Raw genomic sequence first — 22817 nt, 5'->3', positions numbered from 1 at the left:
TTATCAAATCTCAAATACATTTTACTAGAAAAAGAATACAACTATCAATAGTTTGATAGTCAATAAAGTCTATTTAACAGTTTACCTATGTCATGTTTAAATTTGCCAAAGCTTAGTAATTTTTTACTGTAGTGACGGATCACATTTCTTACAAAGTCCTCAGCTGTCATAGCTCAGCTTACTGTAACTCCAGTTGTAAACATCTCGTCCAATATCTTTCCTCCACAAGATGGGAAGCCCATTGTTTAAATTCCACTGATTGTGGTCTCCCAGACTGGGTGTGTGCTGACTTTTGTGGTGCAGGAAATCTGGCCCATAATAATTACAAATCCCCCTCCCCTTCAATTCCCCCCCCCCCGGGAAAAAAGTAATTTAAAAGAAGTGCGCTCATTTCCTGCAATAAGTAGTCATTTAATTAAAGAACAAAAATAACAGGAATCAAAAATGTTGCAGCTGTGTTTTCGTTAGACATTATATAAAAAAGAAAAATTATAATACATTAAATCATTTTGTATAACATGAACGTAAGTTTTTTACAAACTAATTGTGATTAGTTCAAAATGTCTTGTCAACATAATACTGAATGACAGTGCGTCATGTCCATTATGTCAGAGGCCCTGGAATGGTAAAGCCTGTACATGCACAACATCTCCTTTTCCAAGATATGCTGCAAAACAAATGTTATAGGAGAGCAGTCAGTTCCTTCCAGTAGCTTTACTTCATTTGTTTTCAACTGATCCTCCCACCCCACAGGCGATCACTCTTCAGGCATCAAAGAGCGAAGTACGTCCTCTGGTAGCTCCTGTGTGTACATGCTGCAGAGATTTCACCTGCACAGTCCTTCTCTCACACAAACGTCAGGTTATTGTGTACTGAACTTCAGGGAAAGACCTTTATACATTCCCTGATATGTGTTCAGCAGCAGTATCAAAAGTAAAGACAAATTCTTCTCAGAAGAAAATCTCTATGGCCTGTGAAATCTAGAAGGTTATAAAAGAGAGACATTTTAAAAATCACTTTATAACAGCATTTTTTAAAATATATTATTGCAATAAGAAATAGTACTATTTAAAATGTGTCCATTTTGTTTAATACCATTGAATCACATTTCTAGAGCATCTTTTTTCATGAAAGATCCCCAACATGTTCTACATATAAGGCCAATATGACTAATAATATGCTAAGGTTCATAGCATTTTATCCTTTTGGTTTTGGTCCTGTGCTACTGATTGCCTCTGGCGAAAGTCGTCTCTGCATGTGGGCTTCCTCAACTACAAATTCTCTCTTCCTTGAGTTCTGTTATGTTCTTTTCGTTCTTCGACTCCCACTTCCAAATCTCCCCATCATGTATTTACCAATAAGGAGGATGGAAGTGAGGCTGGGAATTGGTGTGGGGGAAAGACTAGGAGTTGTGAAGAAAGGAATACTTCAGGGGTTTAACTTTGGAAAGGAAACAAAAAAAAAAACTAATAGGATGTGCCTATCATCACCCTTACCACTTTGCTTGTATGTTAATTGCTTCTCTTTACTTCATTCTTTCTCTGCCTTTTTTAGAATGTACTCCCCAAAACAATGACTGTGGTGCAGATCTTCAAAGATATTTAGGCATATCACTGATTGATTTAAATAGGAGTTAGCCACCTAAATACCTTTGAGGCTGTGAGCCGTGTTTTTGCAAAGTGCCTGCCATAGTTTGGCTTCTATTTAGATAATGATAGTAATAACAGATAGGCAGAATGCAATTTTGACATGACAATAGTAGCAAAACACCTGACTCATTCCAGCATGTTTGTAGTACATTATTGTGGTTGTAGAACTGAAGTGGCATCTTTAAAAGGTTTTTAATGATGTAACAAGCAGTTTACAGTATCAGACGATGTTTTCAGCATGATTATGAATTAATTAGAATATCATTTTGGGCATACCCATTACATATGAAAATGATGCTAGTAGACACATAATCTTCCGGGTTTAACAGTTACTGTTCAAATCATAATTGGTAAATGCCATATACCTGAATATACATAGCAAGGGGATGTGATGGTGACAGTAATTCCACAGCAAGCAAGCCTTGGTATAATGCATAGAATTATTTTAAAATCTATCATGAGATTATTCAAAACCTTTTTATTAATGCCTTTTTAGGAGGTGTGGTAGTGAAATTAGATATCTTCATAAGTTCTGATACCCTTTGACTTGTGTACCTCAAAAGTACCTAATGGATATTATATGTGATTGTTTTACCACACCTGTTTGCTGTTTTAACTCCTTCAATAATGGCAAAAAATGTGAACAAGCTAGAATAGTGCTCAAGCTGATCCCTCTGTTGATAGCCTACATTTTCAGAAAAGTGTATGTGTGTGTTTGAAAATATGTACACATTGTGTGTGCATCTGCCATGATTGCATGACCAGACACAGTAACTGCATGCACGTCATCAGTTAGCTGTCTGAAAAATCATTAGCATGTATAATTATTTGAGCATGCAAACACAATTGTGCATGAATTTTTTTTAAAGATATGGGCCATCATTTTGTTTGTTGCTAATAATATACAATGATATGCTGTGATCCTGTCAGCTTTCACAAAATAAGCAACACTGAGTTGGTATTTTGATGTGCACCTTTTTAAAAAAATACCCAGCCAACCAGGTACTGCCACTAGAGGTATTGTTGATATACTAGGTGGCACTCTTTCCTCTGAATCTGTACAGAAGAAATACCCTGAGGCATTGGACAGTTCTTCTCTTTGAGGAGATGTAAAAATAAAGTCCTAAACACTAGTGGCACGATGGCACTAGCTGAAAGTGGTTAGGAGTATTTAACCCTAGTGTCCTGGCCACATTTCAAAATGTGTCATTTTAATCTGTCTAATTAAACTCCTCAGGTAGCTTCAATTAAATAAACTATCCTTCACTGCCAGACCTAAGCTACAGCCTTCCCATTGTTGTAGCTATTATTTTGTCAGAAGCCAGTGACATAAACCACATGGCTGAAGCTCAGGTTCTGTCAGGAACTGTGACAAATTCCCAGCTCTGTATATGCAGTCTGGAACTATCTAATGGTTAATATTAAACTTTGGGTCCATTTCATCCCTCAGATATGTCCCATTTGAGAGCCAATGAGATGCTAATAGAAATCAAAGGACAGAATTTGGCCATTACTGTTGCTATTCATCAAAGTGACTTTCCTCCAATATCATCTTTGCAGTAACAAAGATAACGTTCTGCCTCTTCCTTCTCACCTACTGGTCCACTGCCTCTCTCGCCACTTTCCTTACCTGTAAATCCTCTCTGTTTTTAACCAGATGATGTGGAGTAGATTTCAGTACCACCTATCAGCAAGTGCCTTGTCTTTTAATTTATACTTTCTAATTGATATAGATCTGCACATGCATTTAAATTTCCATGTGAATATAGTAATTGTGAATGGTGCTAGATTAACAGTGCTGGCGAGTGAAGACTCTTCTGTGTCAGCAGAGTATATGTGCTTACAGGCATTGGCACACTGCCTCACCATTTGACTTCTACCCTCTCTAGAAGTGATAGTAATTTGGGGTCTATGCCCATATTATCTGATCGTTGGCTTCTTTGCTGAATTGACACAGGGTTGCCAATTCAAGATTATTGTAATGGTGCGTTTTATGATGCTGACTCCCTTCCACTAGCAACTGGACTGAGACCCACTAAACATTTTACATAGGCCACTAAAACATCTACGTTCTGTTGAAAAAGCTGGCAAGACCGTGAGTGCGTGAATGATACTGAAACCTTCAAGCAGAGCTTTTTCTTTTAAAATCCAGCAGAGTGAATCCTTTGTGTATTATTTATAATCAGTACAGGTCTTCTATAGTACAAACACTTTCTTATTATTGTTCAGCATTGGTATTACAGCTGAATGGTGAGACTGGAAACATAAATACTTTGCCTATTCTGCTGCGTTAAATCACATATCATGTTCTCTGTACAGTACATCCTGTGTTCCTTCTCCAGTCATGGCCTTTTAAATCACAGGTACAAACAATATATTTTGAGGGTTGGGGGTTTTGAGAGGGAGTTGCTTGTCAACAGATGATAATCTAACAGCAAATATACTCTGAGATGAAGCAGAAGCACTTTCATATTTTTTCCCCAAGGTAAAGCTTTTTCTGCAGATTTTAGAGCCATGCAATAACAATATATTTTGCAGATTCAGGGCTCAAAAGAATTGATACTGCAAGTAAAGGAAAATGAACAAATATCTGGATGACTGACCTTGTCAAATGCTTGCTTGATGCATGTACCTCCATTTCATTACTTTTGTATTCATTTAGCTCTTTACGAATTGCTGCCTAGGAATTGAAAATGGAAGTAAGGTTAAAAAATCATTTTGCATTTGTAAACATTTTTTTTAAAAATAGCAAATAAGAGCCCTTAAAAATAATCAAAACAGCAAATTCCATGTAGAGTGTGGTAGGCTACAAACAAAGGACATGTGGCCAGCCAATATTGAGGAGAGCCAATATTCAGCTTCTCTCCATGCATACTGGTCACTGTCTTTTAAAGACATTGACATAAATACTATCATCAAAACCCTTATTGCAAAGGATTACTCCACATCATCAATCATCACTGACTAGCTGATGCTAAGACACTTTTATAGAAGCAGTCCTGAGAGGAACATAAAATCGTAATGCTCACTCCCCAACACTGAATGACACTCTGGTTAAGTTAGTGAGCAAAAGCAGAGGTTCCTCGTCCAGCAACTGGACAGCTGAAATGTGCAGAATTTCAGTACTGGCCCATTTCAAAATAAAAATCAGACTGCATTGTCACAATATGCAAATAATGGACCAGATGTTATAGTTATTTACATGTATGGTGTTGCACAGTCGTATGTGACGGGAACATTTTCTGTCTTGGTGCATTACACTCCATAAAATCCAAAACAGCTGTAAATTGATTTGTTCCTTTTCCCCAAATGACTACTGTTAATGGCCTGGATCAGATTGGAGTGCTTTTGTAAATTTGTACATACTACTACTATGTAATATAGCTACCTAAACTTGTGAAGCTTTAACACACAGGCACGTGTCAGATCAGAGATGTGGTTTATTGGAAGAAATAAAAATAAGGGGGAAAGTACTATAACTCTTGCCAAGCAATAAATGGATTTTTTCAGCCCCTGAGATGTGAATGTAAGTTTGTCAAGTGAATGAGAGAGCTAAAAGTTGAATTCTATGCTTACTTAAAAATTAATAGCTCACAGGACAGGACAAATGGTTCCTTGAAAGGGTTGGACAATGACTCTCATGTTTCACACTAGATTAAGAACTAGGGTGAGCGGGTGCAACATTACTGATTTCTATGGAGATGCACCATTTACACCATGATTCAGTTTGGCCTAATGATTGACACAAAATCCACTCTTGGATTCAATAGGCTGCAGTACACATCTAAGGGTGGAATCTGGCTTAAATTCTTATATGACTCTCAGCTCCAATTTCAGATAATAACTTGTAGAATAATTGTGTGTGCAGGGGATGTAACCCAACGAGCGGGAGCTCTGTCAGAAACCAAATATGTCATATATATTTTGATAAGTGTCTTCAGGAAAAGCACAACAAAACACAACAGCCTTGGGCTCTGCTCCCACTTTAAAAACACTACACGCATACGCACACTGATATGAGATTCCTTCAGCCCCAAATCTATACAACTCAAACACGTAGATCTGGATGTTGATTATCCCAAACTACCAATAAAACTTCTGCTTTACAGCATTGATTATCACATAATACCGTTCATCATAATACTCCCTATAAGCACTTTTAAATGAATTTGGGAAGGCAGCTAAGACAAAGATGGCAAATTAAAAATAAATCCTAAATGTTAGAGTTCTCTAAAACCATTTATTACACTATTCATATATTTTCTACCTTCTTGTTGGGAAACTTTTCAGCAGATGTGGGAGTGAGAAAGACATGTCTGATTTCCTTAGCCCAGGATCGAGCAGTCAGCAATCTAGTCCTATATTTGCCATTGTATCCAATAATTAGCTCAACATCCCCAGTTGTTCTCCCAGCCCCCTTAGCCAAAACTTTAAAACTTCTCATTCAACAACCATTCTAGCCTGATTCATCATAAGCCATTTCCTTACTACCCAGAAGGATGACCGGACAGCAAGTAGGAAAAATTGGGACAGAGTGTGGAGGGTAATAGGAGCCCATATAAGCAAAAGCCTCGAATATTGGGACTCTCCCTATAAAATCGGGACATCTGGTCACCCTACTACCCAGCCACTTAAGTATGAAGTCTAGGATCATTTAATACTGTAAATCAAATATATGAGAGAAACAAGGTGGGTGCGGTAATATCTTTTATTGGCCCAACTTCTGTTAGTGGAAAGGACAAGCTCTGTGAAGCTCAAAAGCTTGTCCCTTTCACCAACAGAAATAGGGCCAATAAAAGATATTACTGCACCACCACCTCTCTCATGGCCTGGGACCAACAGGGCCAAGCAATAAGGCAAAAACAAATCAGATATATGGTAAGCATGGAATAAAGTGAAAATGTGTGTACTCTAGATTGGCCATTCTCATGGCAAGCGAAAAAGTGCTTTCCTTGGGAGTTCATCAGTAGAGAATAAAGTAGTGATGTGTACATGTTTGTAACAAAGATTTTGTACTGAGTAACTTTTGGGGGTAATGTTTGGTCCTAAATTTCTCAGACACTACAGTAATGGGTGGCAAAGATCTATGATAGAGCGTGTAGTATACTGCACTCCATACTTTTTCTAATAATTGTTTGTTTGTTTTTTTAAAAAAAGCCTTTTCACTATTAAAAGGTGTGGTTTACATCCCGTGGTCAGTGTGGCTTCTGTATGCTGAAAGTGCAGGAACATTTAAAGTACTTAAATCTGGGTCAGCTATTAATACCTCACTGAGAGAGAGAGAGAGTGTGTGTAAGTAACTCCAGAGTACAAAATTTGGCTCATGGGGAGTATGGTGTGTCACTTTCACCAAGAGCAAACACTCACTCCAAGATGTATTTCCTTAGACTATTGAGACTTGTCTAGTAATATCACTGTTTACGTGACCTGAGGTACCGCTTACAAGCAAAGCAAACAAAAAAACAGTAGTCTTAATTATATTTGTAAGTATATCTGTACCTTATCGGCTGCTGATAGTCTTGTCCATGGTTTGTCTGCTCGTCTGTCGTAGTCCTGTGCTTTTGCCACCTCTACATAATCGCTGAATCGAATTAAAATTTTTCTGTCTCTTAGTTCATCGACTGTAGGTCTCTGATTGAGCTGTATCAATAAGTTTTGTAAAGAAGTAGATCGGTATGAATAGGAAGTAAAATTGAGACATACATTCAACAGCGCAAAAATGGAATCACATGCATTTTAGTCCCCAACTTCATTTTGTGTATTGTATATTTATGTATACAAAATATACATCTGAAAAGATTTGAAATTGATTAATTCGTCTTAAATGCACAGTAATGCTGAGAAATAGAGCCAGATTCTGATCTTATTTACATGGGTAACACCATCATTCCAGATTCACAGTGTTATAACTGGGTTCAGAATCTGTCCTACAATCAGTGAGTGAAACTTATCTATGATTAGAAACATTAGGATAGTTTTTGTAAAGGAAAACAATTAATTTTAATACTGTGCTATCTTTAGTCGTCTTTCTACACAGGCATTTTTCTATTAACTAGACTTCACTTTCCATGTGCCTTTATCTCAAGGAGCTACTGAAACGCTTCTGAATGTTATTGTTAAACAGTAATAATGGGGTAAATGGAGCTGAGGGCTATTGTTCAGTGGCTTTATAATGGAACATCTTGTCACACACAGCTTTCTAAAGCTGAAGTTGCAATATATTTCAAGTAATCACAATGAATTACAATGTAAGGGTTCAATCTTGCAAAATTCCCATAACTTTGTCTGAATAAGGGCTTCAGGATTGGGCCAAGTGTAAGAACTACAGACCCAGGGCTTAGCAAACTATCATCACAATGTGCCTTTGAATATTGCACTGTTACACCACAGACTCCCGCAGGGACTTCTGCAAACAGAGCAATGACAGGATCAGGCCTAGAATCTGATAGACCTTCAAATGAAAAGGTCTGCAAACAGAAATTTCAGGCAGGAATGCACCTGCTGCTCAGCAGGGAGGCAGCTTACTCTGGGATTCTCACTGGTACGAACAGTGGAAAGGAACTGCTTTCCTAGCAATATAGTTGCAAAATCTGCAATATGAGGCAAATGATCTCAAATTAGCTGATTTTAGGTTCTTGTGTAAATTTTCCATTAGCCTCTCAAATACAGTGAATGCCATTTTAAGAGCCAACATTTGTGGATAATTATCTGAAATATTGTAGTTATTTTCTATTCTAGTTATTAAATACTACTATCTCACATATCATTGTGTATACATGTTGACTTTTTAATGGTGACCACCATGGCTGTTTGTCTTTAAAATTATTTAAAATATTTAGATACTGTTTTTACTCTGGGCTCTCTGTTATTAGTTTGCACTCAGCTTTTTAAATGTCACTGAAAACATTTCAAGATTTTACCTTTCTTGTCAGCCTCTGCTTGATTTCCCTTCTTTCTTCCTGCTCTGTTTGATCATTTCTTTCTGCAGAAAGAACAAAAAAAGAGATGACTTTCCTCATGTAGGAAGATCAGCTGTTTCCAATACATCCAGGCAATAAAAGTTACAATATGGAGAAGCGTGGTGCTGTTCCTTAGTTCTTCTGAATTGCTAGCTCAGTCCTTACTATGCCTGCTTGGTGCATTGCCAGAATATACAGCTACCTTTCAATGAGGACACAGAAGCATGTATGCCAATGTCAGCTTTTCCTGTGACATAACCTCCAGTTACAATGAGCTTTAATAAACATAAAGCAGCCAGTCCAATTCTTCAGCTAGATAAAATTTTAGAGGGAAAAGCAATACCTTTAAAATTATGAATGAAGGATTGTTATGCCATGTCTTTGTTAGAGTCCTGTCACACTTGCATTAAGATGTTGAAACATTTTCCTGTAGCTACTTCAGGGAAAGCATGCTCTCAGGCTTCATATTTAGTTGGTCAGGTTGCTATACTATTCATCCTTGATTTACACACTATCCTTTTCCCCTCTACTATTCAAGATATGCCAGTTGTATTAGAGCCTCTTTATACTCACAGGTTTTCTTTTGTGATCTTCTGTTCTAACCTAAGCCAGTTTGCTTTTGTGTGTTCCATTAACATTCAAGCCGTGAGAATGCCTACACACTGGATCTAAAAATAGACTCGAGTCCTGTACCATTGTGTGAAATATAGTCTTTGCCTTGGGATACTACTTAATGGATTTTCTATTTCTAGTGCTTTCTGTTACTAAATTTAGACTCAAGTCCATGACCTAAACAATGCTAAAGACCCAGGGAAAAGATGTTTAACCATTCAGTGAGCCTGGAGATCAATGGTTTTCAACCTTTTTTCATTTGCTAAAAAAAATTGTATGGAGATGCAGACCCCTTTGGAAATCTTAAACATAGTCTGCAGCTCCCCAGGGGTCTGTGGACCACAGGTTGAAAACAGCTGCTATAGATAACAGTGTTATCATCCTCTCTCAGTTAAGCAAAAGTCATATTCTGTTAAATGTTGTCAGTGTTAAACTACTGTGTCTTAAAAGGCTATTTTTGGGAATGAGCCTTTTTTTGCCCCTCCCTTTTTCTGTATTCTTTAGATTACATTGAAATACAGGCACATGGATCTATTTAAAGAAGTATTGTAGCAACATGTCTGCAACTAGGTAAACAGAAAACGTAAATCAGAGAACTTAAAATCACACCGTACACTAGAGTGGTGGTGTATATGACTTTGAAGTAGAGTACATGAGACTGATGATATGGCAGTGCTTCAGAAGTGTCAGTGAGATGACCAAAGATTTAGATAGCAATTGGCTGCAGTATCTGAGGGGGAAATAAGAAGAAAAAAAAAAAGATGCCTCCAGGAAGTAACTAACGTGCCTAGTTAAATATTTATTAGCCCCTTTTTGATTAGACCTTTATGGTTGTATTTTGACTTAAAAAAAAAAGCTGTTCTCCATCAATCTAAATGTCCATCAGAATATAGTCATGATGCATTCTACATGGGCACTAGGTGGTTTTCTAAGATGAAAACACGAATATGCCTATCTGGACTGAAGATTGCTTTTTGTCAGTTTGAAATGCTAAGCACACATCATAGTCCGTATCGATAATGGCACATCTAGATTTAGATAAAGTTAAACTCGTTTTGCTTAACAATTGTGGAAGTATGAAAAGCAATTCATCAGGAAGCAAATGCAAGATCTTGGTAAACTTTACCTATCTGATGGAAGGAAGTGTCAGCAGGGATATTACAGAATGCAAACATTAATACAGAGAAGAACTAGAGAGGTTTTCACAGCAACCTCATATTGCTGTATTTGGATCCGTTTATTAGTAAATGGCTGACTTTAACACTACACATCTCAATGGAGTAATAGTCCCATTACACAGTGTCACATGCAGTAGTGAAACTCACACCCTTGCTCTGTATGAGTTATGCAGGGAATTCTAAACTATGCATGACACGGAAGCAATCACCAGTGTTAAGAATGAAGCAGGGATTGTACAATCCGATGTAAGAGAAGCTGCCTCTTTGTACATGAATATCAATGGCTTGCTCTCAGAATATAATAGAAAACCCATCTAAACTCCTGGGACTGATTTTTAGGTTTGAACACACAGTTACTGTGGCAGTCATGCCCTGTACTGAACAAGCAGTGTTCTATATTTAAAGACAGAGGAATGAATAAAATCAGTAAGATTATAAGTAAGTGCTGGGGGGGGGGTTAAGTACTTCTCTTATCCAAGAGTCACCTCTATGAGGGAGAGTAAAAAAAAATATTTCTCTTCATCTCCTGAATATTTTAAAAAAGTAACACCATAATAGCACTTACAAGTCATGAGGTCACACTGATTTCAATGGGGGTACTAACATAATCATGGTTTGGCAGGATCAGAGCCAATCATGCTCTCATTAAAGTCATTGGGAACAGTGTCAGTATCTCTCTATCACTAACTTGAACCTGACTTTTCAACTGTTGCAGTCAAATTATTTACCCTTCTTTGTCACCCATTCTAATGTCCCTGCTGGCTCAGTGATGACCTGGGTTCTTTGCAATGTAGCTGACATTTTTATGTAATGAAAAAGGTAACATAAGTACAATTGTGCAGCTTCTGATCCAAGTGCACCCCATGCAAACCCAGAGTAACTGCAGTGAAGCTGACAGAGTTAGTCCAGATTTATGCATGGTAAATCTAACCCAGTATGTTTAGCTGGCATTGCGGACATATCTTTAATTCTGCTTCATCTTCTGTTCTGCTTTAGCTCCTTCTGTAAACTCATTATATGAATGTAATGCAATGGTTTTTTTTATATTAAAGCTGGTCAGTTTAACCTAGATTAAGGATGTAGCCAGCGTACATCAGAAAGTTACAAACATGAAGGGCCAGATTCTCAGAGAAGCTGGGCTCTGATTTAGACCAGAGAATGAAGGGAGCAAGTTTTCAATGGGAGATGCAGGGTGTTCACTCTTTTTTGCAAATCTGGCCCCATCTGATAGAGAAATTTTAGCTCAATTGCTTTTCCTTTTGATGGCTGGGGGTTGAGGTTAAATTGGGTTAATATGTTTACAGGTCACAAGAATTTGTGTTATGTGTTATTTGTAATTTGAATATGCGTAAATGACTCTGTGTATGCGTTGAGTGGGTAATTAATTTACATATCACAAGAACTATTTACAAAGTAAATGGTTTGATGTACTTGAATAACTGAACCAACTGAAGATGACCAAGGAGTCCCCTTCAGTTCCCTCTGTCTCCAAAGTCTATTGACTTCAATGAGAGCAGCATCAGGCCCTCTTGTATAAACTGATAAGAAAGAAAAAGCAGCATGCAATCCAAATCCTCAGAAATTAAGTTGACACTGTAATCTTTGCGGTCATGCTGCTGTTTTCCTCTTTGTTAGTATAATTTGCCTATACATTTCTAGTTTTCTCCTTCAGGAGAAAAATTGGGATGCACAATTTAATTCTGTAAAGACGACCCTTCCTAAATCTAAACCATTCTGGAAAACTAATGTCCCCCATGTTCATAGGGCCTTCTTTCTTCATCAATTTTGTGTACTAGTGAAATACAATCCTCGAAATTATTAGATCTGATTTAAAAGACAAAGACAGCATTGCTTTCATAGAATGCAAACACATACTCCATTAAATTGTTCAAGCTTGTTTGAACAAGTAATTGGTTATTTTTCACATAATAATGTCTTTTACATTTTTGGTGCTAAGATACACCATAAATACAGCAGAATGTGTGATATTTTTCCTTAAAGCAGTGGAATTCCACCTTTTCCATCTAGCTTACCCCATGTGACAACAGAAACAATTTTCAGGATTCCCCTGTTCTCATCATTTTGGGGATTCCCCGGCCATCTAAAGGAAGTTCAGCAAATGTCTCCAGCTGCTCAGACAATAGTAACAGGCAAGGAGTTTGATACCCTTGCACTGTCTCAGCTTGCCTTTTCCTGTCTTTAATTCAGTTTCTGTTTAAATTAGAAAGGTCAGGAATGGATCTGATGCAATTTACTTGCTAGGAAAGTCACTGTTCTGCAAGGATGCCTGTGCGCTTCACTTTGGCATTGATGGATTTTAATTGACAGTGTGCCCTGACTCTCTATGCAAAATGATAATCGAGGTGATTGCTAAACTGACAAAACAAGACTGTGCTTCCTTCCTCATGCAGCCATAACAGCAGGAATTATTTGAAAAACTACATTTGTATTATTGCTTTTTTCTGCATTAAGGGGGATGCCTTCAGACAAGTACACATATTAGACACCAGAACACACCCCAGTGAAAATTCCATCGGTTACAAATCCATTCCCAAAAGGAGGGCATGAACTTGTCTATAGCGGAGAAATGGCTCTGAGAAATGTATTCAGTAGTTTCAAAACAAACATACAAAATGCAATTATTTTTTAAAGTACTCACGTTTAAGTATATTCCTTCTTTCAAGCTCCTCGACAGCAGGTCTTTGGCTCAGGCGCCTGCGGAAAAACACCAAAATCACATTTTGTACCATGTTTGTTCTTGCAAAAGTCTGTATTGGGCTGAGTGCAGGTGTTGGGATTTTCCTTAGAAAATCATCTCGGGTCAGTGAAGGAAGGGAATCCTAAAAGCTGGATATTTAGTCCTTTTATTCTTCCCAAATGCTAGCAGTGCAGGTGGAAGTTTTCCTCTAATTTGCTCTGCTATAAGTGTAATCCTTCCCTGATGTATATATTCTTTTCATCCTATTTTCCAAAAAAAGTCAGCTGAAAATAGTGCCCCACTACAGTTAAATCCATTCTTGAGGAGGCATTTACCCTGAGAATCAAATGGGGTTCTTAGAAATCTTCTGGAGCAATTACTGCCTCCATTCATGTAGCAATGGGCGCCCCTTTTCTAGCATCGACAAGGATACATCCTGAAAAACCATCGCCTTGCTAGAAATAAAGCCTCTCTATGCAGGGTGGTTTCCTGGTTACAGATATGACAGAGGAGTCCACTAGCTTTACTGGTGCCTGGCGAATAAAATTCATGTGCTGCTCACAGCTTCCTGCTGTCTGTAATGAGTGAATGTCTTCTGCAGCTTCACCTCCCCTTTCAGTAGTGCTGCCTCAGGATTGAGTCTTCAAATCATATGATCAGTGCCAGAGCGATTTTATCTTGCATACCAAATGAGACTTCCCCAAGAGATGCTGCTAATATCTGCAGAGAATCTCAGGTAATTGAACACCCACACACAAGCATTTATAGTTACTGCATTCGCTAGCTTTCAAACAATAATCCAGCCAACAGCGATACGAAAAGGTTTCTACTGATTTCTGGTGATATTAAGGATCCTCGCTTCCTGCCTGAAATAGATGTTACACAGTAGGAGTCTGGAGGTTCCAAAGCCAACGTGATTGCCAGCAACGGGCTAACACAGAGACTCATGGGCACCAGGATAGTGATTTTAGTATCACAGTAAATAAAGGGCAGAAGTCTAAAATGATCTTATAACATAGCATTGTGTCGAATACAAAAGAGAACAGACACTAAAATGATGAATTAACATCTCTGATGCTAGGTTTCCCCCTAGCATTTGTCACCTGATCAAATTCACTACTGAAATCAGTTCCTTGGATTTGCTTGGCAGCATCAGGATTCAAGCACAAAATGAACCCCGGCAGCCTTCATGAATGCACCTCCTTTTCTTTTTGTTTATTCATTCCCCTAAAGCCACTGACAGGGCCAAATCTACTCTCAGTATCAGCAGTGTAAATGTGGAGTAAGTCCACTGAGCTCGGCATAGCTACTCCTGATTTACACCAATGTAAATGGTAGCAAGATATGGCCCCATGAGCTTTAGTGCTTCAGTAACAACCCCTGTACCCAACTCCAGCCATGCTTCCTTCTACCCCCAAGGATTTTTTGTGGGTGTCTTTGATTTCTCCTTAAACTTAATGGAGCAGGTCCTATACCTCAGCCTAATTCTACTGAAGTGAATGGAGCTATGCAGAAATGCACCAGTTGAGAATGTGACCACATGTTTTTAATTCACAGGTGGGCAAACTTTTTGGCCTGAGGGCCACACTGGGTTTCATAAATTGTATGGAGGACCGGTTGGGGAGGGAGTCGTGGCCGGGCCCCACCTCCTATCTGCCCCCCGCCCCCGGGACTCCTGCCTCATTCACACACACCCACTCCGTGTTCCCTGACCACCCCTGCACCTCAAACCGCCCCATCTGATCCCTCCTCTCATTCCTGATGCCCCCCCAGGACCCCTGCCCCATCCAACGACTCCTTCTCCCTGTCCCGACTGCTCCTGACTGCCCCATCAACCCCCCCTTCCCGAGTGCTCCCCTGCCCCCATTCAACCCCCTGATTCCCCCCTGACCACCCCGACTCCTATCCACACCCCCACCCCCTGACCACCACCATGAACTCCCCTGCCCTCTATCCAACCCGTCTGCTCCATGCCCCCTGCCCCCTTGCCGCGCTGCCTGGAGCACTGGTAGCTGGTGGCACTACAGCTGCGCTGCCTGGCTGGAGCTGGGCCACGCCGCTGCCACCACACAGCGCAGAGACTGGGTCAGGCCAGGCTCTGCAGCTGCACTGCCCCAGGAGCTCACAGCCCCGTTGCCCACAGCATGGCGCCAGAGGCGGAGTGAGCAAGCTGAGGCTGCAGGGGAGGGGAAACAGCAGGGGAAGGGCTGGGGCTAGCCTCCCAGGCCAGGAACTCGGGGGCCGGGCAGGACAGTCCCCTGGGCCGGATGTGGCCTGTGGGCCGTAGTTTGCCCACCTCTGTTTTAATTCCTATTGTCCCTCCTTGCACCTCCCCTTCCCATCATAGACTCATAGACTTTAGGGTCAGAAGGGACCAATGTATGTCTCAGCACTGATACAAGTCCCTGAGGATGTTTTGTTTCAGAGAGATTAACATGCTCTTCACAGTCCAGATCAGGGAAGAGTGACTTACTCTGTGAGTTTATCTGTAAATCAAAGGGCCACCAGGCCTGCTGTTCACATGCCTCTCTATCAAACCATTTTTAATTACACCACGTCCATGTGATGTTTATAGATTCTCCTAGGAACTGTACATTAGATTCCGAAGGACCTTTAAACTAGAGGATTAAAAAATCTAACCAAGAATATCAAAGCAATTAAAGCAGTGTTCTGAGTGCTTATGAATATTGATATGTTATGGTAATCCTGGACTTTTTAAAATCCACCCTCCCCTTTTTTGCACCCACAAATAAAACCTGTAAATCTCTCACTGGAAAAAAAATGGTTTGTGACAGAGTCAAGTCTCCACTGACAATCAGACAGTTGAAACCAGTTTTCTTCAAAGCACTAGTGCCTAAATTCACTACCACATGATGCAGGACCAGATTTTCACAGTTGTGTGAACACACATCAAACCTGCATATGTAATTACAGAAATTGCACATGTAAATACATATAGACATGACCAAGTAGGCAGCTAACAAGCCCTTTATACAGTACTGACGACCTCAAATATTCAGTGATCAAGAGTCAGCCCGCTCCCCCAAAAAATCATGAAATTGGCTTAAAAATATGACTTTTAAAAATATTTTATTTGCCTTCTTGTTTTTGAACCTTTAGGGTGCACTTGGATCAAATTTGCAAGCTTCTCTCCACAGCCATGAGTGCTAGAAACTCACTTGTTCTTAAAACAAAAGTTGAAAGTCTCGTGAAATGACATGATTCCTGAAGCTGGGGCTTTAAGAAAAAAACCATATATCCAAACCCTTATTATAACATTGTCAGCAATGTTAACATTATTGATGTGTGAGTACCCTGGTGTCATTCCATACAGCTGTTATACATACTGCTCAGGGATATTTATCTTTATTTGTAGTCCATCACTGTGGCATGTGAGCACTTCCATGGTTTCTGAACATATAGTGGAATGTAAAGGCATCTTTCATTACAGCTGCACTCACACACATACGGGAGAAGGGCAGTCAGCCAGCAAAGGTTAATGGGTCCAGCTGCTTCCCTCCCTTTGCTCTGATTGGAAAGGAGAGATGGCAGCTGTGTGTAGCCCAGTCAGGGAGAAGAGGGTATCTCTAACTGTAGAAGCCCTCTTCAGAAAGGGGAGAGATTGAAGAGAGAGAAGCTTTCCTGGCTGAGAGGTTCTCAAAGGGCTGAACTGTTTCTTGATGCTGTTGCAGGCTGCTCTGGAGCAGTCTGTATCTGTGAGTACTGGGGCTTGCTCCCTTTTCTCTCTACTGAAATGTTTCACTAGGCCTCCTGCAGGAGGGGAGTTCTCTGCTTTGAAACAGAAAGCTGGGGGTGAGCTGAGAACTTCCTGACTTTGCATAGGTCCTCGGCCTTCTGCACAGCACTTAGCCATTCCTAGGCCCAAGAAACTCAGTTGCTTTCTCAGTACCAAGGGCTATGCTCACCTCAGCTGTGGAAGCACAGCTAGCCCTGTTCAGGGGGACGCACAGAAGTTTTCCCTGGGTGCTCTGTAGGCCCTTACCAGAACACTCAAGCTTTCAGCCACACTGGCCAGTCCCTCAACCCAGCCAGCAGCACCCCATTTCTCCGAAGGGGAGGTTGCAGCCATCTTTTACCATGATGTGGCCTCTCCTTGGCAGGCTGCCCCTGCCTGAGGCCCTCTGCCTTGTTTCACCTCAGTGGGATTAAGAGTAAACAAGGAACAACTGTGGTTCTGAACTGCAGGCTCCTCCACAGTCAGTGATTCAGTGTGGTGTGGAATGAGCTGAGGATGTGCCTTGGTCAGAGGAGTGTTTCTTTTTTAATAGTGTATTTTAGCTGTCTGTGGGGTTGCCAACCATCCAGGATTGTCCTGGAGTCACTAGGAATTAACAATTCATCTTGAATTAAAAGATTGTCATGTGATGAAATCTCCAGGAATTTGTACAACCAAAGTTGGCAACCTTAGGTCTGTGTTCTGAACCTGTTAACATCTCTACTGGGGGGAATTCCACTTCAGGCTCTGTAAGCAAGAAGCCATCCCTTCCCTACTTGGTAGTCCATGCTGAGAATTCAATAGCACTCTTTGGATTTTCCCCTCAACCTTAAAAAAAATAAAATAAAAAAAAAATCCCATTTTCCCTGAGCTCTGTGAGCCTCCCTGAAAAGAGATTAGCTTGATCCTCAGGATGGCAGCATTACTGCCTTAGAATCTCCTCTCTGTGCAAGGCAGTCAAGTGTAACTTGGCATGAGAAATGACTTCTCTTGGGGACTTGGTTTTTTTTTTTTTCATCCACTATTAGGGAGCAGGTGCTGTCAAAGATGAGGACTTGTTACAGGAAACACTAATATCCTCTGTAGGCTTTAACATCTCCAGCAGTTTAAAGGCTAAAAGCAGATTTCAGGCCACAGCTGGGGAGCTCTTGCTTTGTAATTTTGGAGGACGAGATGGCAACCAAGTTGAAGCCTACGAAGAGGCTGAAACCGAGCAGCCAGTGGACTTAGCCAGACTAACTGTAGTGTCTGTGCAAGATCTCCCTGAAAGGGTGAAGAACCAAATTTTAAGAGTTCAATTGATTTGTAAAGGATGGAAGAGCTGCTATCCTTGATAATATGACTTTCACATTGATTAGTTAAGTTTAGACACCTACCTATTTCTGACCACCAGAAAGAGCATCCAGTCTGGGCCCATTATGTACTGTAAATGCACTGAAATCTTAGTGTCAGTATCTGAATTATTTACTGAGGCAGGGACTGCCGCCTCTCTTTGCTCTAGGTACCATACATAGCAAGCCATTTCTGATGTAAAGTTACCTTTCATTCGTTTAGTTTAACACCATGTTTCTGAGAGCTTTCAGGAAAGTAATGTCTATTGAGCCTCATCCTCAGCGAGTGTAAAGTGGTGTAATCTCCTTGAAATGTTTATGGTGATTCACACCAGCTGAGGATCTAGCTCAGAGTCAAATTCTTTCTTGACTTACACCCATGAGCATCTCAAGGGCTGTCACAAGTGTGAGAGGCAGCGTTCGGCCTAGGTACTTTATTTTACCAAAATGCAGCTAGCATATGAAACACTGAGCAGAATGTGCAAGGCTCCAGTGGTATTTCCTTGTGACCACCATAGCAAATCTGGCTGGGCATCTCTGAGTAATTAATTCCAGTTTGATAAAGACCAAATAATCTGATCCAAAATGCAAGCACTATGTTACTCTTTCACAACCACCACCACCCCCGGCCCGTTATGAGAAAACTATGATTTTTCTGAAGCTCAGAAGAGGTTACAAAACTCACATTAACCTGGCATGGGGCAAAATGAACCATCAAAACCCAGATGTTCTGCTATTTACCAAAATCCAGCTTTAATGCTCAGGGCCACATTTTCATAAAAACGAAGCAAAATTGCACTAGCCAACAGTTAATTGCATATGTTTGTACCCACCTGTGGCCAAGTCCTTTGCTTACTCTCGGACGTATTTTCACTGAAGTCAGTGGGGCTATGCATGTGAGTAAGGGGAACACAATTGGTGCCAAACACGTCATTACAAACTGGCCTGCACAACGACCCACTCTGCATGGGCCAAATCGCACTAGCACTGTGTGAATATAATTCAGATGCTGAATAGAGATGGTGACACTTCCCAGCTGAAATTCTTTTCACTGAAAAATGCGGACTTGCAACATTTTATGAATTTGTATTGATTTCACCAAATTGTTTTGGTCGGGGAGGAAAGTCTCAAAAATGGAAAAAAAATTGTTTTCACAATTTCAAAACAAAATGTTTTGATCTCTTTAATTCAAAATGACTGTCTTGAAATTTACTTGTTTTATTTAAAAAATTTAATTAGAAATTCAAATGAAACAAATGTTTAGTTTGACACCAAACAAATTTTTTTCCACTGTTCATTTTCTTGAATTTTTTTTATTTTTGTTTTTTTGAGCAGCCAGTGAACTAAACAAATAAATCATATAGCTCTTGTGCTAATTTGAGAATTTGGAAGTGGCTCTGGGCTGTTTTCCCCTTAATGTGCATTTGTGAATCCTGTGAGGTTCCTAGAAGCCGCTTGCTGACAGTGAGAAGGAAACACTGATTCTGCTCTTTGTCTCTTGATGCACCGATGAAAGCATTAGGCATACAAGACCAGGCTGCCTGTGGAGACAATTACCATAGCTCCTACTAGCTCAGTCAGTGAGAGATACTTCACCAGCTCACTTGGTAGAGCTGTCACTGTCTTTTACCACGAGATTCCCAGTTTGAGGCCCAGGTAAGGTAACGTGCAGGAGTCGTAGGACGAACACACATGTACAGTCACTGGCTCTAGCTTGCAGAGGAAATCACTAATTGACTGTCTCTTCCAGTGCCAGGTCACATATGGTCGGTTCAGCAATACACACGTAGGTGCATATGTGTATCAATCAATAGGTCAATACGTACTTCACACGCAGAGATTCTCTTCACGATGCAGGGAATTAACCTGAGGACTACTTCAGTACCAAAGTGAATGATGTTGTGTTGCTGCAGATCAATCAGACAGAGTGATTAAACATCCAGAGCCCTCCAGGGATTTGCTGGTTACTTTAAAAGACTTCCAGGCAGGAGCTGAGAGAGTGGAGCCAGCACGTTTCAGACCTGGGAGGAAATTGCCTAGTGCACTTTCCTTTGTACTCCCTAAATTGAGTTCTTCACAGGATCTGCACCATCCATCTGCAGGATATGTATCCTGGCTAGGATCTTTGGACACTTGATTATGACATGATCTGAGGTGTAGCAGCTGCATGCGCAGAAGGCATGTTAAAAGTGTTGGTTGGATCTTTATCTGGTATAAATAGGCAGAGCTCCATTGAAACCAATAGTGCGACAGTGATTTACACCAGCTGAGGAGCTGGCCTTCTGTTCCTAAGTCACTGTAGGAAAGAGAGCTGTTGAAAGCTGCTGCTGCGGTTGTTGTAGACAGGCAGAGCCTGAACACAGAGCCTGGCAGCCTCCATATTTTTGGTTTTGCAAAGTTCGGTGTAAAAATATCTGCTGGTCCATGTCATCTGATTTCTCACCTGCACTGAGTTTTGTTTTTTCTTCAGTTGAGAAATTTGCATGATCTAGCAAGATCTTTCCTTGAGATGGATTAATGTCTCATTTGTACTGAATTGTGGAGAATACAATTTTTAGTTGCCCCTCCACCCACCCTGTGTCTTACAAATATGCCCCTGTAGCTGGGAATCTGAAAGAGAGACATTTGCACGGGTGTATGTGTGTGGGGTGGCGGGGGGGTAATATGCATATGTTAGCCAGGAGTAGGAGCTAGAGCTTAAGGGAAGCTAGCAAAGTTGGGACACCCTTTGCAGGAAACACACTGGGCACCATGACACCCATGTGAGCTGTTTCACCAGGGGATGGGCCTTCCTCACCTGCCTGAGGCAAACAGGAAATAAGTATTTTTTTAAGTGTAAGCAGCGGCAGCTCCAGGCACCAGTGCTCCAAGCGTGTGCCTGGGGCGGCAAGCTGCGGAGGACACCCTGCTGGTCCCTGCAAGGGTAACAGTTAAGCAGCCTTCGGTGGCTTGCCTGTGGGAGGCCCGCCGGTCCCACGGATTCAGTGGCAATTCGGCGGCAGGTATGCCGAATCTGCGGGACCGGCAGACCTCCCGCAGGCAAGCTGCCTAAGGCAGCCTGCCTGTCATGCTAGAGCCGCCCCTGAGTACAAGGATCTAAGAAAAATAATGGCTCTTACAAGGATTTTCTGAAGACTTTTTTTTTTTTTTTTTTAAAGTCAGCCTGCTATCAATGCTTCCCTAAAGACCATGGAGCCAAATTCTGCATTCGTTTACACCAATGTAAACTGAGAGTGAACTCCTCTGATTTCATTAGACTTACTCTGGATTGACAATGAGAGATGACTCTGGCTTTGCATGAGCCACCTGTGTCAAACAATCATGTATTTTTGGTGTTGTATTAAGTGTTATAAAGTGGATTTCTCAGGAAGGTTAAGGGGGACCCATTTGGGTGTGTCCCTGATTCCACCCTTGCATAAAATTCTTATTCTGCACTAGGGAAAAAACAGTGTGCTAGAATGTATAGAAAAGTGAAGTGAGTTCAGTATGTCAGCATAAAGTATCGGAGGGCTGGTGCCCCTATCAGACATGTGCCAACGCTGAACATCAGGAGGAAATGCCTGAATTTTAAATGGGCATCTCTATTATCAGAACATCAAGCACAAGTCAACAGAGAGTTTATTTTCATCCTTCCTGTTAGTAGCTGTAAAGAGAGTGCATGCCAGGCCTTTGAGTCATCCCTGTATTTCACTGAGACAGGCGCTGCAGTACTGTTTTCAATGTACAATTATGGGTAGTAGTAAATCTTTGGTGGGAGTTGCTTGCCTGTTAGTAGAAGCCTGTATACAAAATTAGGTGGGCACCAAAGACATGAGCTTGTTTTTTCCCTGCGTAATTTTAGGAGCATAAAGTGGTGCGTGGGTGACACATCTTGTTGAAAAACCTAAAAGATCAACTACTGCTGCTCTGTGAGAACAATCGGCTAAAGAGCAGAAGGAAGAGGGTGAATGTTACTGTATGTTCTGCCATGTATCCTTAGTCATCTAACAATTGTGACTGCCGATTTATTTAACTGGGCTATATTTTTTAAGCACATGGCATACTGTGGCTACAGTGTGGGTGTGGATCCTGGCAGAAACATGTAAATCAGGGTATTTGGAAAGAGAAGATTTTAAATGTGGCCTCTGCTATTCTGTTTGCTTGTCCAAACAGAGTAAGTTATGGAAACGGCTTAAAAGCATGGGTGTAGTTGGGGGAAGAGGGCACTGCTGCCTTGAACTGCAAATCTCCAGCAGGCATTGAATTTGCCTCCACCCCACACGTGGCCCCACTGGCCTGACTGATGCTGCCCCCACAAAATAGAAGTCACAGTATGCCTGTGCTTAAAAGTGGTACCTGAATAATAGTCCCTTTAATAATGTTGTTATACGTTGACTAGAAAAATTGCACAGGCAGATTAAATGCATTTTGGTTTTGAAAGAATTAGGGGGACAGGTTGGTTGGGTTTTTTTTAAGTATGCAACTGTTCATGCAAAACATGAGCCTAATTTGCACTTGTAGTGCAATTTAGACGTGTGCACAGATAAACCTAACTAGTCACTTGATGTGCAGTTTCTGATTGGTGTTGCAATCATGATAACTATCAGCCAGAACCTCCGCCTCGGGCAGGGGTTCTCAAACTGGGAGTTGGGCCCCTCAGGGGGTCACAAGCTGT

General features: G+C 40.8%; 1 protein-coding gene across 6 annotated transcripts in view; it reads right to left on the bottom strand.

Annotated features, from left to right (window-relative positions):
* Nucleotides 1-438: 438 nt before the first annotated feature.
* The window catches only part of PHACTR3 (phosphatase and actin regulator 3), a 171018-nt gene continuing 148639 nt past the window's right edge, over nucleotides 439-22817 (bottom strand). For all 6 annotated transcript variants that reach the window (XM_050917778.1, XM_050917779.1, XM_050917781.1 and 3 more), the window contains exons 9-13: nucleotides 13058-13113; nucleotides 8570-8631; nucleotides 7149-7289; nucleotides 4253-4329; nucleotides 439-980 (exon numbers count right to left, since the gene is read on the bottom strand). In XM_050917778.1, coding sequence (XP_050773735.1) covers nucleotides 965-980; nucleotides 4253-4329; nucleotides 7149-7289; nucleotides 8570-8631; nucleotides 13058-13113 — 352 coding nt within the window. In that variant the 3' untranslated portion in view covers nucleotides 439-964. The remainder of the gene's footprint in view (nucleotides 981-4252; nucleotides 4330-7148; nucleotides 7290-8569; nucleotides 8632-13057; nucleotides 13114-22817) is intronic.

This window comes from Gopherus flavomarginatus, chromosome 11 (genome assembly GCF_025201925.1).
Source record: "Gopherus flavomarginatus isolate rGopFla2 chromosome 11, rGopFla2.mat.asm, whole genome shotgun sequence".
NCBI lineage: Eukaryota > Metazoa > Chordata > Testudines > Testudinidae > Gopherus > Gopherus flavomarginatus.
This window is presented reverse-complemented; position numbering and strand designations above follow the sequence as displayed.